General features: G+C 65.5%; 2 protein-coding genes across 2 annotated transcripts in view; one reads left to right on the top strand and one right to left on the bottom strand.

The window, feature by feature from the left end:
• Nucleotides 1–15295, top strand: part of BSG (basigin (Ok blood group)) — a 61153-nt gene that overhangs the window by 32427 nt on the left and 13431 nt on the right. The window lies entirely within an intron of this gene.
• POLRMT (RNA polymerase mitochondrial) lies at nt 50–12996 on the bottom strand. The gene is made up of 21 exons (XM_082737838.1): nt 12842–12996; nt 12224–12322; nt 9223–9833; nt 6739–6869; nt 6433–6628; nt 5665–5814; nt 5285–5449; nt 5026–5196; nt 4573–4797; nt 3665–4453; nt 3206–3328; nt 2781–2903; nt 2367–2546; nt 2114–2200; nt 1915–2028; nt 1785–1837; nt 1602–1700; nt 794–866; nt 458–549; nt 291–367; nt 50–207 (listed from the first exon to the last, which is right to left on the bottom strand). Exons 1-21 carry the CDS (start codon nt 12927–12929, stop codon nt 158–160), a joined length of 3696 nt encoding a protein of 1231 aa, XP_082593964.1. The 5' UTR covers nt 12930–12996; the 3' UTR covers nt 50–157.

The following is a 15295-nucleotide window of genomic DNA, read 5'->3' as shown; positions in this document are numbered from 1 at the left end:
TCCCAGGTGCCAGCGCACCGGGGCCGGCGGAAGACGCTCGATCCCTCGATCCCGCGGGTGACAACAGGGCTTTATTTACACTATGGCACGGGGCAGGCAGCCTGTGTGGTGCCAGGCTGGGGACAGCAGCTGGGGACCTCGCCTGGGGACCACCGTGTCAGCTGAAGAAGTAAGTGGAGTGCTTCACCTGCTCCAGGTCCAAGGCCCCTGCAGAGCAGAGCAGACACCATGGGGCAGGACCGCGGGGGTACCCCACGCCCAGCACGCGAGCAGGCGGTCCCTGCCCCCACCTGTCTCCGGCACCGACTTCAGCGTGTCCTGCAGCTTGCCCATCCACAGGTTCTTGGAGTGCTGGGGGGACCCGAGCCTGAGGGTGTTGGGGGGCGTGACGTGAGGCCGAGCAAGGCAGGGAGGGGTGGTCCCAGCCGCACCAGAGTCGGGGGGGGGTGTAGTTCACCTGGTGCTGGAACAGTACTGCTTCACCAGGAACTGGGACAGGTTGTGCAAGATGGGCTGGCTGTGTAGACTGACAAACTGCTCCCGGCACACCTGGGGGGAGGGGAGACCTAGGACCTGAGTGTCGGGGGTGGGGGGAGCTAGGGCCTGGGGAGGGGGGAGACCGAAGACCTTCGGTGGGAGAAGCAGGGCAGGGCCTGCCAGATCAGGTGAGGCAGGGCTGCCCAAGCCTCAAATGATCGCTGCCCTAGGCGGACAGGGGCAGGTGCCGCAGGACAAGGACCATGGGATCGGGGCGCCTGCTGCCACCCTGGGAGACGCGTGTGGGCAGCGGCACCTGGTTCATGACCTCCACATCAGCCGCGTGGGTCCAGAAGCAGTCATGCACAGACACAAAGGTCAGGCCTTTCCTGCCGAGGAGTAAGATCTCCTGTGAGGAGCGCAGCCCTTCCTGGTCCACTCCCCAACCTGTTCCTTCCCATACTCACCCCAACCCCTCGCCGCCGATGTGTCCCAGCCCCTGTGTTGTGTCATGCTTGGCACAGGGGCGGAAAGGTCTCCTCTAGGGAGAAAACTCTTGGTCCCATGTCATTCCCTCCACCTGTCCCTAGCCGCTGCTGCTGGTACTGCCCCCTCCCCCCGACTACAGGGCTCCTGTGGTCTGACAGGGAGTGGACAGAAACAGAACTTATCCCTGAACCCTGGCTCCCTCCTAAGACAACTAGCCACACACCTGCCCTATGGCCACGCTTAGCTACACCCGAGGGACTCGGGACATACGCAGACGCCTATGCCTCAGCCTGAGGCCGCCCCCCAACACGCTACGCTGCCGGTACTCCCCTGGACGGGGCTACAGGCACTTCTCAGAGCAACCACCCTTCCCTCCTGGGCCAAGCCAGCAGCTTCACCATCACGCACACCACACTGCCTCAGGGCCTTTGCACGTGCTCGCATAGTCCTTTTTTGGGCAGCAGCTCCAACAACCCCCACGGTCCTCACCTGCTGTAGACCTCCACCCTGGCCCCCCAACCTGCCTTTGCCACTCTGGGCCCCCCCTGCATCCCCCAAACCCTGAACAGGGCCTGCACGCAAGAGACGACAAGCAGAGCGGGGCGGAAGGCGCGCGGCCCCGACGCAGGGCCCACCTGTAGCAGTGGAGGGCCGTGAGCATCATGTGGGACGAGTCCAGCGAGTGGATGAAGTTGGGGGGGAAGCCGTTCTTCTGCTTCAGTGTGTTAGGCTTCCTGGGGAGGGGAAAGGGCTCAGGCAGACACCCTGGCCTGGCCCCCACGGCCCCCACCCGGCCCAGCACCCCCGCCGGCACTCACTGGCTGGTGTCCCCGCTCTGGCTGAACGTGAGGCTCTGCATGCCACCGGCAATCTGCAGGGTTTGGGGGGGGAGGGTCAGGCGTCCCACCCTGAGGCAGTGTGGGGGCCGGGGGGGGGGGACGCACGTACCAACACCTTGGCGTCCTGGTGGTAGGGCTGGATGACGGGCACGCCCAGGGGTGTGACCCACTGCACGGCCGAGCCCGTGTGGGCAATGAGCCGGGCACTCTCGGTCAGCCAGTGCTGTGGATGCATGGCAGGAGGGGCTCAGAGCAGGGCCCAGCCGGGGGCAGCCTGCTGGGCGCGGGGAGGGGCTGGGGCCACACACCTGGATGGCCCGGGTGCCTGAGAACATCTCCTGGAGGCTGTTGAACACCTGGCGTACCAGATAGTGGGACGCCTCCCACACGAACTCCTGCAGGGGTGTAGGGAGATGGTCAGAGCCAGGGCGGCCTCCCCACCCCTGCCGAGGGACCCAGAGGGGCAACAGAACCATCTTCCTCCTTGGGGCTGCTTGGCAGCCAGCAGTTCAGGGGCAGGGGTGGGGGCTGGGGGGCCACGGCGCGCCTGATGCTGTGCACCTGGGGGAAGTCGCTGAGCTCCCGCAGGCGCCTCTCGATCTGCAGGCGGCCCCCGTAGCGGGTGACCCCGTACACCACGGTCATCACCGTCTGCTTGACCACCTTGCGGCTGATGAAACCCTCAAGGACTTGGGCCACGCGCACGCCCCGTTTGGCGTCCTGCTTGCGGAACACCTCCACCTGGGCAGACACTGGGGGTCAGTGGGAAGGTGGACAGACCCTGTCTCCCACCCGGCCCGGCAGCCCCACCATGAGATCCGACCCCGGCAGTTTCCTCATCTGACACCTCCCCCAGGAAGCCCGCCCTGACTGCCCACTCAGAGCCCACAGGATCTGCAAATCCAGGCATTCACAGGACAGAGACCCCACGTGGGCTTAGAGGAGAACGGGGGGCGGCGGGGCTGCGGGTCCCACCTGTGCGGCCACCCCACTGTACACATCCTGCGGTACATCTGAGGGCAGCAGGTTGACGGAGGCGGCCCCCACGCTGTCCCGGCCCAGGGCGGCGTAGTGCTGTAGGCCGTTACAGGAGCCGTCCTGGGCCGACGGAGAGGGAGGGATCCGTGAGGGTCGGCAGGAGGGACCCCAGGAAAGGAATCACAGCTCCGGGGTTCCCCGGTGCACTGCTCATACTGCCAGTGCACAGGACCCCACTGCCGAAAGGCAGAGCAACGTGCCCATACGGGGTCCCAGCACTGGGCTGGCCATACCCACTGGGGCCCCCCCCGCAGGAACACCAGCCCAAATAAAGTAGGGTCTGCAGAGACTACGTGCCCCCACCATCCAGCCCGGCCCCCCGGGGGCAGGCCCACCCCTTGCCGGGGCCCCCAGCAGCTCACCTGGTGAACCGGGAAGTGAGAGACGTAGGCCGCGGGGTCAGGGGCGCGCACAGCCCGCGCGATCTCCATGCAGCACGCCAGGGCTTGCCAGGGCTCGTCCACATCCATCCACCACTTGCGGCCCTGCGGGAGGGCGGAGTGGGGCTCAGGCCAGGCTGGCTGGGGCTGGGAGGCCGAAACAGAGCCCCCGGGACGGCAGGGGCGACAGGAGTGACGGGCACGCAGGGCGACACCAGAGCCGTCCTGCACCAGCAGCCACGGGACGGGGAAGGGTCTGGAAAAAGGGCTGGCCCGGGCCGGGAGGTGGCAGAGCCACAGAGGGAAAAAGAAAGGACAGAGCCAGGAGCCCGTGCCCAGGGGCTGGGAAGGAGGGGCCGGGGCGGCCAGCGCACGGCACAGGCCGAGGGAGAAGGAGAGGCAAGCAGCGAGGGCCCCGGCCAGTGCCCTCCACGCCCCTACCGTCATGGGCCGGTCAGCAGAGTCCAGGATGTCCTTCATCACCTCGTCGGCGAAGGCCAGGCGCGCCTGCAGCGACTCGCGCTTCTTGAGCCCCGTGAGGTTGACCAGGTGGACCTTGAGCCAGTCCAGGCCTCGGGCACCGAGCGGACGGCCCTGGGCAAACTCCAGCAGGGCGCGCGCCAGGTCACTGCCCAGGTGGTGGAAGTGGGGCGGGCAGGGGTAGGTGCGGCCACGGAAGTCCATGTTGTGCGGCAGCCAGAAGACGCGGTGCCGGAGGTGCTGGGCCAGCGACAGCCGGTACAGGGCGTCGGAGCGCAGGCTGTGCATCTCCCGGGCCACCTTCAGGCAGCGGGCCAGCTCCCGCCGCACCTCGGCCTTCTGGGCAGGTGAGGCGCCGGGCGGCAGGCGGCCGTCGGGCGGCCGGGGTGCCTCGGAGGCCGGGGCCGGCACCCCCAGACGCGGGCAGCCCTTGGCGGTGAAGAGCTCCAGCACCAGGTCCAGCACGCGCCCGTTGACCCGCCAGGCGCAGTTGCCTAGCTGGGTGAGGGCGTCCAGGGCACCGTGCAGGTCGGCAGGCGGGCAGCTGTCCAGCAGGCGCTGGTGCTGCACGGTGCCCTCCAGAGAGCGCATGAGCTTGGTGGGGCTCAGGAGGAAAGCACCCGTGTGCGGTGACGTCCAGGGCAGCGGTGGGCACAGCATGGGCACCTCGGCCGCCTCGAAGGTCAGCGTGTGCTCTGCAGCCGTCGCCAGCAGCTCAATGAAGGCCGGGTGTGGCTTCAGGATCCCAATCTGGGGGCGAGGCAGGCGGAGATGGCTCCCAAGGCCCCCTCAGCCTGGAGGACACGCCGCAAGCGGGCAGAGGACCCCACCAGGGCCCCGCGGCCCCCACGCCCTCCCTAGCCACACACCTGGCGGAAGCTGCGGAAGGAGTACACGTGGTAGAGCACAGGAATGAGCGTGCCAGGGCCCTGCGGGGCGGCCACGCTGCCAGGCATCCGCACGGCCTCGACCAGCATCTCGGCCAGCTTCTTGCCCAGCTGCACCAGCACAGACAAGGGCCAAGGCTGCTCGTGGGGGGCCTCCGGCGGCCCCAGCGCCTCCCAGTACTGCCGTGGCAGCTGGGGCGCCTCCACCTGGGGTGGAGAGTGTCTCAGGGACTGCGGTGCGGGCCCAGGACAGACCGACCCCCCAGCCGGCGCGAGCACAGGAGCCAATCAGAAAGTGCCAGGGCCCGGGGGGCGGGCAAACCCAGCTGCCCCGGTTGGGGCAGGGACCTGCACACCATGCCTCGGTGTCTGCCCCTGGGGACACGCCGGCAGCCCCCCAACCCCACCCCGGCAGGGACCCCCGCCCAGGCTCACCTGGGTGTCGGAGGCCAGCAGGCGCACGTACTGGTAGTAGCGCTCCTGAAGTGCCTGCAGCCGGCTGCTTCGCTGCTGCCTCCGCACCGCGTGGCGGCCAAACACGCGCATGCCCAGCTGCTGCGCCAGGGCCAGCAGGGACTCCCCCTGTGGCGGCAGCACCTGCAGGGCCTGGGGGCGGCACCGTGAGCCCCAGCCGCCCGGTCCCTCAGCCCCCCGCCTGCCCGTGCACCCCGGCCCCGCAGTCCGCAGGCCGCACCTGCAGCAGCAGCTCGGCGAGCTCCTTCTCCGGAAGCACGCACAGGAACGGGAAGACGGTGGGGCGGCCGGTGCGGGCAGCACAGACCTCACTGGCCTTCAGGTTCCGCAGCCCCAGGCACAGGGCCTCCACCCACTCGGCACGGAGCTGCTGCAGGGTGTTCCGCTGCGGGGCATGGACGCAGGCGTCACTGCCACGGCCTCCAGGCCCTTGGGAGCAAGGGGACCCGACCTTACGGGCACCCGGAAGCAGCATCGGCCCTGCAGCGCCGGGTGGGCACGCGACCGCCCCTGGCTCTGGGGAGGCCAGGGGCGGCGCAGACAGCTGGCCCCCCCCGCCCCCGCCCTGCCCCGGGGCTGTGACCCTGCCGAGCTCCTCACCGCCCGCAGGACCTCCTCCGTCGGCACCCGGGCCTGCTCCACGGACTCAACAGCCACGGTGGTGGCCATCTCCACGCGCAGCTGCTGCTGGAAAAGGTTCCGCAGCTTCCGCAGGGGCAGGTGCAACTTCGGGTAGGACACGGGGCCTTCCTGTAGGGGCAGAAGGGCAGGCAGGGAGGGGAGGCCTGGGGCCCGGCAGGACCCCACCTGACAACTGCTCGAGCACGAGGCTGCATGGGACAGCTGTGCGGCTCTGAGTGCCCAGCACTGGCCAGCCGCCTTGCGCGGGGGCCGGGACAGCCTGGGAACACAAGGTTCGAGTCCCGGATGTACGTTTTCTCTTTAAACCTGGGGCCGTGGGAACGTGTGACCATCCAGAAATAGATCCGTGAGAACAGCGCAGACAGACACACGGATAGTCACGAACAGAGCCGCAGGGCTCAGACCCGAGCAGACGGAGCCCCGCGGACCGCCTGCTGCTCTCAGCCGCCCGGGCTCAGGACGCTGACCGCTGGCTCTACCTGGAACGGCACCTCCGGGAAGGAAACCTACACCGGCAGGGCCGGGTCAGGACCTTGCTGAGGGCCAGGAGTTGCCAAGTCTGGCTTGTCTGGCCCCTGAGGAGCAGCGAGGGCAGCGCTGGGATCCAGGTGGCGCTGAGAATAAGGGAGGGAGAGGCCGAGGCCCCCGGGAGACCCCCCAAGGACAGCCCTGGCTCAACCCCCCCACGACACGGCGCCCCGCCTGTCGGCGTCAGGGTCTGCTCACCTTAGCATAGATCTCCCTAAGCAGTGGCGAGGTGTTGACCTGGGGCGGGGGCCGCGGCGGTGGTGGCGGCGGGCTGAACGCGGGCTGGGCCTTGCGCACGGCCCTCAGGACCACGGCCTGCTCCTCTGGGGACAGTGGCACACCGCTGAAGAGCTCCTGTGGCTGCAGCCCGTCCTGGGCCATCTGGTCCAGACACCTGCAGGGGCACACGGTGGGCACAGACCCGAGGGACGAGGCTCAACACCAGGTGGCCACGGGACTGCAGGAGGGGGTCCAGGCCCCGCAAGGACTCTGCCGCCCACGCACCTCTGGATGGTGCTGGGGTTCTGGTCCAGGCGTCCCAGGCACTGCAGGGCAGCCGCGTAGGACAGCAGGTCTGGGGTGAGGCCAGCATCTTTCACCATAAAGAACACGTACACCAGCTCTTTGAAGGAGCCCTGGGGAGACCAAGTTGGGGTGAGGGTCTGGAAGTGGCTGGCCCGCCCCTCGAGACCACTCTCTACAGCCAGCAAGTCAGGCAGGAAAAGGCTCACTGGCCAGGACATCCCCGTGCAGTCCCGGGACACAGCGCCAGCGCGCAGGGAGACCGCGGTGGGGTTGGGGTCCTAGGGGCCGTGTTCCATCTCCTGCACGGGCATGACTTCAGTCTCGCTACGAGAGGCTGGATCTACAGAGAAGCTGCCCTGCACCCACCAACTTCCTGTTCTCTCTGCGTCCGCCCGCTCCCGGCTCAGCACACCCACGTCCAGAGCCTCCCTGTGCGCGCGCTGTGGCTCTCCATTCCCCCGACTCCGCGGACACGGGCACACGGCCTGCCTCCACGTGTGTCCGAGCGGTGGCTAACTCCCCTGCCCCCCAGGGTTTGGCAGCCCCGCCACGGAGCCCTTCCAGAAGGCGATCCTCCGGCCCTCTTCCGCCCACGGTCCTGCTGCCCTCCTCTGAGGCCCGCTGTCACGTCGTCGGGGGCACAATGCCAGCCACGGGGCCCCGAGATGCGAGTCCGAACGACCCTGTGAGGGCTGCCCTCCTCGCGGTCCCCAGACACACATGGTCGCTCAGTGGGTCCTCAGCCCTTTAAGGGCTCCGGGGCCACATGTGGCTGGTGCAGACCAGAAAGTTCTACCGGACAGCGCCGGTCTAGAATAAGCACGTCCACCCGGTGTGGACAGAATCTCAGTAGCATCCTCGACACGAAAACACGCACATCTGAAGTTCACGTGTTCTCTTGCCCTTGTCCTAAACGCAGGTGGTAGTCAGACCCCTAAATCCGGTCCCTCGGTCTTCCTGAGAATGCAGCAGGGCTCCTTGCTTTACAGATGGGGAGACCAAGGATCAGAAGAGCAAGCAGTGCGGGCCACACAGCGCACACGAGGCAGAAACGGGACTCAGACCTGAGTCTGGGTGACAGCCAAGCCCCATCTCAACACGGACCGTCTGGACGCCATGACTCACGAAGCCAGTGACAGCCGTGACATCGGCATACAAGGCAGATCAGGGCCTGCAGCGGCCTGACTAGCAACACCCCCAAATTCACATCTACGCAGATCAGAACAGGGGCTGTACCGGGAAACAGGGCCTATGCTGACACGACCAGTTGAGATGAGGCCACCTGCCTAAGCGTCTCGCTGGTTAGGTGTCTGCGTGACCGCGGAAGCAGACACTGGAAGGACGCGGGAACAGGCCCAGGATCACAGGCGTCCCCAGGAGCTGGGACAGGCCGGAAGGCCCCTCCCCAGAGCCTCAGGAATGGGGGCAGCCCTGCCCCACTTGGATCTGGGAGTGAAAGTAAATCCCTAGTGCTTGAAGCCGCCAGATGCCGGCGTCTGTCCCAGGGACCAGGAAGCTGACGCATGGGCTCCTGGCAGGAATGTCCCACTGTAACGGATCTTTGCTGGGGGACCTGGAAGCCTCGTGACCTTGGACAGGAGAACACAGCTCTTCTGTCTTCACTAACTCCCTTAGCCTAGCGCGCTTCCAGGGGATGAGTGGGGGCCAGAAACCACCTGCAACAGGCACGCACGCACGCCGGGCAGCCCCGTGGCATGTCACAGAGCAACGCAGACCTATGGGAGCCCGGGGCGCCTGGGCATGCCGCCCAGTCCGTGCGGGAGGCAGGGCACGTCCACCAGCAGCCGACCTCCTCCTCCACCCACCCACCCCTACCGGCTCGCCGCGCCCACACCTCCGTCTTCACAGGACCGTCTCCTTCGTGGGCCTGCACGGTTCCTGCTGGCCGGGAAACCGGGCCGCAGGCGTGGGGGAGGGAGGAGGCGGGGCAGCCAGGCCCTCCCAGGGGCACGGAGGAGGCGGGGCAGCCAGGCCGTCGCAGGGGCACGGACACAACACTCTGGCAAACCACCGGAAGAGACAACAGCACCAGGAAAGCAAAGAGAACGTGGAGACACGGGGCCCGGCCAGAGCAGAGCCCGGAGGAAGTCTGCGGCCACGAGCGCCCGTGTTGAAGGAGGAAGGCGTGTGGCAGCCGAAGCTAACCCTCCGGCTCCGGGCACGGGACCCAGAGTGTCAAAGTCGCAGTGTCGAGGAAGGGGGCGCGGGAAGCGCCGAGGCCCCAGCCGAGCGGTCCGGGAGGAGACGCACGGCAGCACCCACAGGGCCCCCCCCCTTCCATGGCTCTTTGCAAGATCTCCGCTGAGGGACACGCGTGATCTCCGCTCGACAAGCCTGAGGGAACCGCCGAGACGGTAACAAGCAGCCCGAGCCGGGCTGGCATCCAAGGGCCGCCCGGGCCTCGGCCCCGCGGAGACACCTCCCCCGGGGGCCACCGCTCACCTTGCGAGCCCAGCCGAGCATGACGGCATTGTACATGGCCAGCGTGAGCCGCCGCCGCTGCCGGGCCCGGCTGTGGTGGGTGACCAGCACGTGGTGGGCGAGAGGGAGGTGGCCCGTGAGCAGGCAACACTCCAAGAAGGCCAAGAGCTTCTGCTGCTTGATCTCCAGCTGCATGTCGGCGCCCCTGGCCTCGCGGGCCGGCTCCGCCTCGGGACTCGGCCGCCGCGGGGCCTCCTGCAGCAGCTGCGCCAGCGGCCCCTCCTGGAGGCTCTGCGGAGGCCTGCGCTCCCAGTGCTGCAGGCGGCCGGCCAGCTGGGCGTCCAGCAGACGGGGCACCACCCGCAGCTCATGCTCCCAATCCAGGTCCTGGGCCTGCGGCTGCAGCTTCCCCTCCAGCTGCAGCTTCCGCTTCTGCATCGAAGACTTCTCCTTGCTCAGCTTCTGGACCCAGAGGTCGCCGAGGTCCGCGGCGGGGCCCTTGGGCCCTGTCCGGGCCTTCCCAGGGGACTGGAGGCCGCGGGATGCTGGCAGTCGCCTAGCCACGCCGACCCTCTTCACGGTCACCTCCGACACACCCTCGGCCTGCAGCTGCCGCACCCGCGCCTCAAGCACTGTGGGGGCAAAGAGCAAGGATGGCAGGGGAACCCCTACTCCAGCCCCAGTCCCCCCAGACCCTGCTCTGCTGGGAGGGGCTGGTCTCACCGGCTCTTGAAGCTTCGGCTTCATGGACTTGATGACAACCTGCGCCCGCCCATTTTCAGGCACACACACCCCCCCGAAACACCTGCTCAGCACCTGTGTCTGCAGGCTCCCGGTGTCCCCCCCAAAGGCTGCTCCTCCACATCTGTCACTGGCAGCACTGTCCTTGCAGGTGCCCAGCCGGAGAGTCATCTGGGCCCCTCTCCCTCCACAGCCTCTCTGTCAGCACACCCTCAGGGGTATGCCTCTGCCTTCACGATCTTCCGGGAGCCGGATGCCCCCTGCCCTCCCCTCTCACTCCCCCGCATGCTGATCACTCCAGACAGCCACTGTGACCTCAGGGCCTTTGCACACACTATTCCTGATGGGTGTGGGTATGTGGTAGGGGACGAGGTGGCCCTGAGTTTCCTCGGAGCCACGGTTCAGCGGCTAGCCCTGTGCCACGCTGACTTTACAGATCACGGGGTCCCCAGCAGACCACCGCACGACCCTGTTCGAGGTCTTTCTGCTTGAGACATCTCATTTCACATATGTGTTGAGTCATTAACACTGAGCCCACGGCCAACAACACTGCAACTCACTCCTGCACAACCACATACAGCTTAGAACACTAGAAAGCACCACTACACTTGGGGCCATTTTAAACAGGAAAATCACCAACAAAAGTCCAAAAATGAACAAAAGGGGCACCTCGCTGGCTCAGTGAGTTCAGAGTCTGACTCTTGATTTCGGCTCAGTTAGGGTTAGGGTCGTGGTCGTGAGACTGAGCCCCAAATCACAGGAGCTGTGCTCAGCATGGAGCCTGCTTGAGACGTGCTCTTTCTCTCTCTGCCCCTCCCCACCGCTCCTGAGCCCTCCCTCTAAAAAACAAATTCAGATTTAAATGAAAAACAACCACCATGTGGCACTAAACATACCCCCGGAAGGGACACTTGCTTACAGCGTGCGTGAAACAGGACAGCCTGTCACTGGCTCACCGGCCGGGGGCAGACGTGTGTGTCTGCAGGTAACTACGTGAGCGCCGGAGTCCTGATCTCAGGGTTACACGGGAACTTTGCAAATATTACTTCCGAGAGACTGGACCTGCCCGTGCCCCTCCCACTGGACGCCAGCTGACAGGAGAGCTGGCCTCACTCAGCAGGGGCTCAACAGAAGTTTGCTGAGATACAGTGGAAAGACAGTGTGACTTTGGTCCTTAAGAGCGCACCAACACGCAGACAGGAATTTCAGAGTACGCACGTGGAGACCCCCACCCTGGAGCAGGGCCATCGGCACGGGCTTTCTCCCGGAGGCGACAACATCAGAGCCGACCTGGTGGCCAGAGCTCCTTCTGGCTGCGAAGGCAGGAAAGGCCACAAGGATCTGTGCCCTCGGGGGGGTGGGGGCGAGGGGTCTAGTCCATGTGAAAGGAAAGTTGAGAGTTTAAGACTGGAGAATGAAATAATGTGACTCAGGGTCCCAGAACCTTCCTACGATAACGGCACCTGGGCTTTGCTTTACAATAATTAGGTGGTGGGTGAGAAAGTTGCCAACGGCGGTACTCCCGTCTGCGTGTCTGGAATTTCCGGAAATAAAGTCTTCCTGTTTAGAGGCTCCCCCACCCCACCCCGGCTGCTGGAGGGGAAGCGGGACGTGCTAGCCATGGTCTGGGAGACACATGCTCCCTCCCTCTGGAGGTGCCAGGACTGCACTGTCCTTTTTATTTTATTTTTTTTTTTAAGATTTTTTATTTATTTATTCGACAGACAGAGATCACAAGCAGGCAGAGGCAGGCAGGGGGGGGGGGGGAGGCAGGCTCCCCGCGGAGCAGAGAGCCCGATGCGGGGCTCGATCCCAGGACTCTGGGATCATGACCTGAGCCGAAGGCAGAGGCTTCACCCGCTGAGCCCCCAGGCCCCGGGACTGCACTGTCCTTCCCAGGTTGTGAGGATGGGAGGACCCCGACTGGGGCCCTGCAGGTGCCCAAGCCCAGGAAGCCAGGCCCAGGTGCATGGGTCGGTTCAGGGATCGAATCCCCGCTCTGCGTGAACAGCCTTGGCCCAGCCTCTCCAGCCTCAATTTTGGGCCTCAGCTATCTTACCTGGAAAGCAGGGGCGCCTGCTGGGTTTGGGGTAGGGGAACCCTAAGGGAGCCTCTTGGCATCTTCCTCACCGGAGGACGTCAGTTGCTCTATCCTACAGCAGGCCCGTCCCTTCTCAGGGGCTCAGGGGGAGGAGCTGGGGAGGCAACCCCGGCCGCGTGGCCCATGCAGGGGGCAGTGGGGAGGGGCTTCAGGCGCCAAGCCTTGGGGGTCTGGGCTCACCCTCCAGCAGCTCCGCGTGGCCCCAGTCCTTCCGGCGGTCTTGCTCACAAGGACGAGCCGAGGAGCTCCTTCTGCTGCCCCAGACAGCACTGAAGGCCCCTGCGGGGGACAAAGAGAGGCTGGGGGCGGCAGAAGGAAGCCCGCCGCCTGGGGGGCGCTGGGAGGTCCTCGAACGGAAGGAAACCCAGGATCCGGGGGGCAAAAGAGCCCTAAGCGCAGTGGAAACCGTCAGCGGTCACGGCCTCGCACCGCCAAGAAACCAAGAGGGCGAAGGTGAAGGGGACCGCAGGGCAAATCTGGCCGTGGGCCCCAAGACAACGGGCTCCTCCAACTACAGGTGCAGGGAGTTCAAAGGTCACGGGCCCTAAATCCCAAACCAGGAGTCCAGGGACTCCAAAAGAAACAGGACCCCAAGTCAAAGCGCTCTGCCGACCCCCGTCCGCACGGTGGCCCAAGGGCGGGTGAAAGCGGAGTCCCCAAAACCAGAACCCCACAGGGCAAGCGGCAAGGGTAGGGGGTGGCTGGGTCCCGACGGCCTAGAAGCCGAAGGTCACGGCCGCGGGGGGACGGGGCAGTGGCGGCGGCCGCGGCTTCGCTCCCGGGCCTCCCCCGCGTTACCTTCCTCGGCCATGGGGCCGGGGCAGCCCGCGGGCCACAGGGCTCTCCGGAGACCGGACGCGCCGTAGCCCCAGCGCAGCGCCGACATGCCGCACACCGCCCAACGCGTCGCCCGCGCCGCATGCACTGCGCCTGCGCCGCCCGCGCCTGCCGGGAGTTGTAGTTCTGCCTCCTACGGCGGCTGCGAAGGGACCGCGCGGCGGGAGAAGGCTGCCGGAACCACAATTCCCAGGGAGAAGCGGGGCTCCGGAGGCTCGGAGGCATGCGCCGAAGGAGCCCTCTAATTGGCTCTTCCCTCTGCCATGGAGGGGCGGGACGAAGCCGTTGCTTGGGTACCTGCGTGACTCGGAGGGGTGTGTGTGTCTCAGGTGTGTGTGTGTGTCTCGGGTGTGTGTGTGTGTGTGTGTGTCTCGCGTGTGTGTGTGTGTCTCGGGTGTGTGTGTGTGTGTGTGTCTCGGGTGTGTGTGTGTGTGTGTGTGTGTCTCGCGTGTGTGTGTGTGTCTCGGGTGTGTGTGTGTGTGTGTGTCTCGGGTGTGTGTGTGTGTCTCGCGTGTGTGTGTGTGTCTCGGGGTGTGTGTGTGTGTGTGTGTCTCGGGTGTGTGTGTGTGTGTGTGTCTCGCGTGTGTGTGTGTGTGTCTCGGGTGTGTGTGTGTGTGTCTCGGGGTGTGTGTGTGTGTGTGTCTCGGGGTGTGTGTGTGTGTGTCTCAGGGTGTGTGTGTGTGTCTCGGGGTGTGTGTGTGTGTGTGTGTGTGTCTCGGGTGTGTGTGTGTCTCGGGGTGTGTGTGTGTGTGTGTCTTGCGTGTGTGTGTGTCTCGGGGTGTGTGTGTGTGTGTGTGTCTCGGGGTGTGTGTGTGTGTGTGTCTCGCGTGTGTGTGTGTGTCTCGGGTGTGTGTGTGTGTGTCTCGGGGTGTGTGTGTGTGTGTGTGTCTCGGGGTGTGTGTGTGTGTGTCTCAGGGTGTGTGTGTGTGTCTCGGGGTGTGTGTGTGTGTGTGTGTGTGTGTGTGTCTCGGGTGTGTGTGTGTCTCGGGGTGTGTGTGTGTGTGTGTCTTGCGTGTGTGTGTGTCTCGGGGTGTGTGTGTGTGTGTGTGTCTCGGGGTGTGTGTGTGTGTGTGTCTCGGGTGTGTGTGTTTCGGAGCAATGGTCGCCGCATTATTAGGACGGCGTTCTGCAATTTCGGCAGCGATTCCTGTTGCGATTTTCAGTGCCCCAGTGTCGACCGTGGGGCGGGAGCTGCGTATCCAGGAGGGCCCCAAACCAGGGGCATCGCCCTCGGCCACTCCCTGCAGGCTCAGGCTCCCCCCCAGTCAGCTCCCAGACTCCGGCGGGCACCTAGAGCGCACAAACCTCCCGGTTTGAATGGATGACGAATGGGATGAGATAATCCGCGGAGCCTGGAGCTTCCCAGCCCCCGCCTTGAGAGCGACCCCACTCCGGCGTGAGAATCAGACCAGGAGGGCACTGGGGAGACCGAGGCCAGGAAGGGCGCATCCGCGGGCATGGGAAGGACGGGAAGACCACTCTGGGGTAGCTGTGTTCCAGGCAGCGTTCCCAGCAAGTGCAAAGGCCCTGAGGCAGAGTCAGGTGTGGGCAGCTGGAGGAACTTGAGCAGAGTCGGAGTTAGGGACAGGAAGCAGAGACAGAGCTAGAGAGGCCCTCTGGCCAGACCATGGCGGACCTCAGGGACCAGGGCTCATGCTGCCGCCTGCCCTCAGATACTGAAACTTGGTTACCGCATCAGCCCAGAGTAGAAGCTGGACCTGTGCTCTGGGAGGGCCAGCCTCCTGGGCCCGGGGCCTCTTGACAGCACATTCCAGACGCAGCTGCCCACGCGGGCTTGCGCGTTATGATTCCACCGGCTGGGAATGTCTTCAACAGACGGCAGCGTCCTCACGAACCTGCCCCAGCCCACTCCAAGATGCCCTGGGGGCCTCGGCCTCAGATCTGACTCACACCTGGGAGTGCCTGCCTGGCCTGGGGGCTGAATCAGTTGGAGCCGGTCTCCCAAGACCTAGAGACAACCCCCTTGACACCCCCCTGCCCCCAGAGAGCCAGGAACCAGGGCTGAATGGTCTCCGTTCCCTCTTCTGTTCTTTGGGACATCAGATGCCCTCAACTGGTATTTCCCCAAGGGCTGGGTTCTGGGAACAAGGAGTGAGGAAGTTACTCTTTCTGCTCCCGCTCAACCGTGGCAGGTGTCACTCCGCACCTGCCTGGTTCTGACTGCCGCCTCAGCTCTCTGCCCGCGAAGCTGTGGTCTGAGGGTCTGTCCCACGGCTCTCTCCTCGCCGCGTCTCCTGTTACGGCTTAAGTCAGTGCACGGCTCTGGTGTTCCACTCCTCATGGTGAGATCACGTTTCCTTGTAAAACGTAAGCAAGAAAAATGGGAAGAACACACAAAACTGGTGGACAGAGGTATGACTGCACGGGAAGCAGAGCGTCAGAGGATGGGGTTCG

Source organism: Mustela nivalis, assembly GCF_964662115.1.
Source record: "Mustela nivalis genome assembly, chromosome: 1".
Classification (NCBI taxonomy): Eukaryota; Metazoa; Chordata; class Mammalia; order Carnivora; family Mustelidae; genus Mustela; species Mustela nivalis.
The sequence above is the reverse complement of the archived record's forward strand: the minus strand, read 5'-3'. Positions and strand labels throughout refer to the sequence as shown.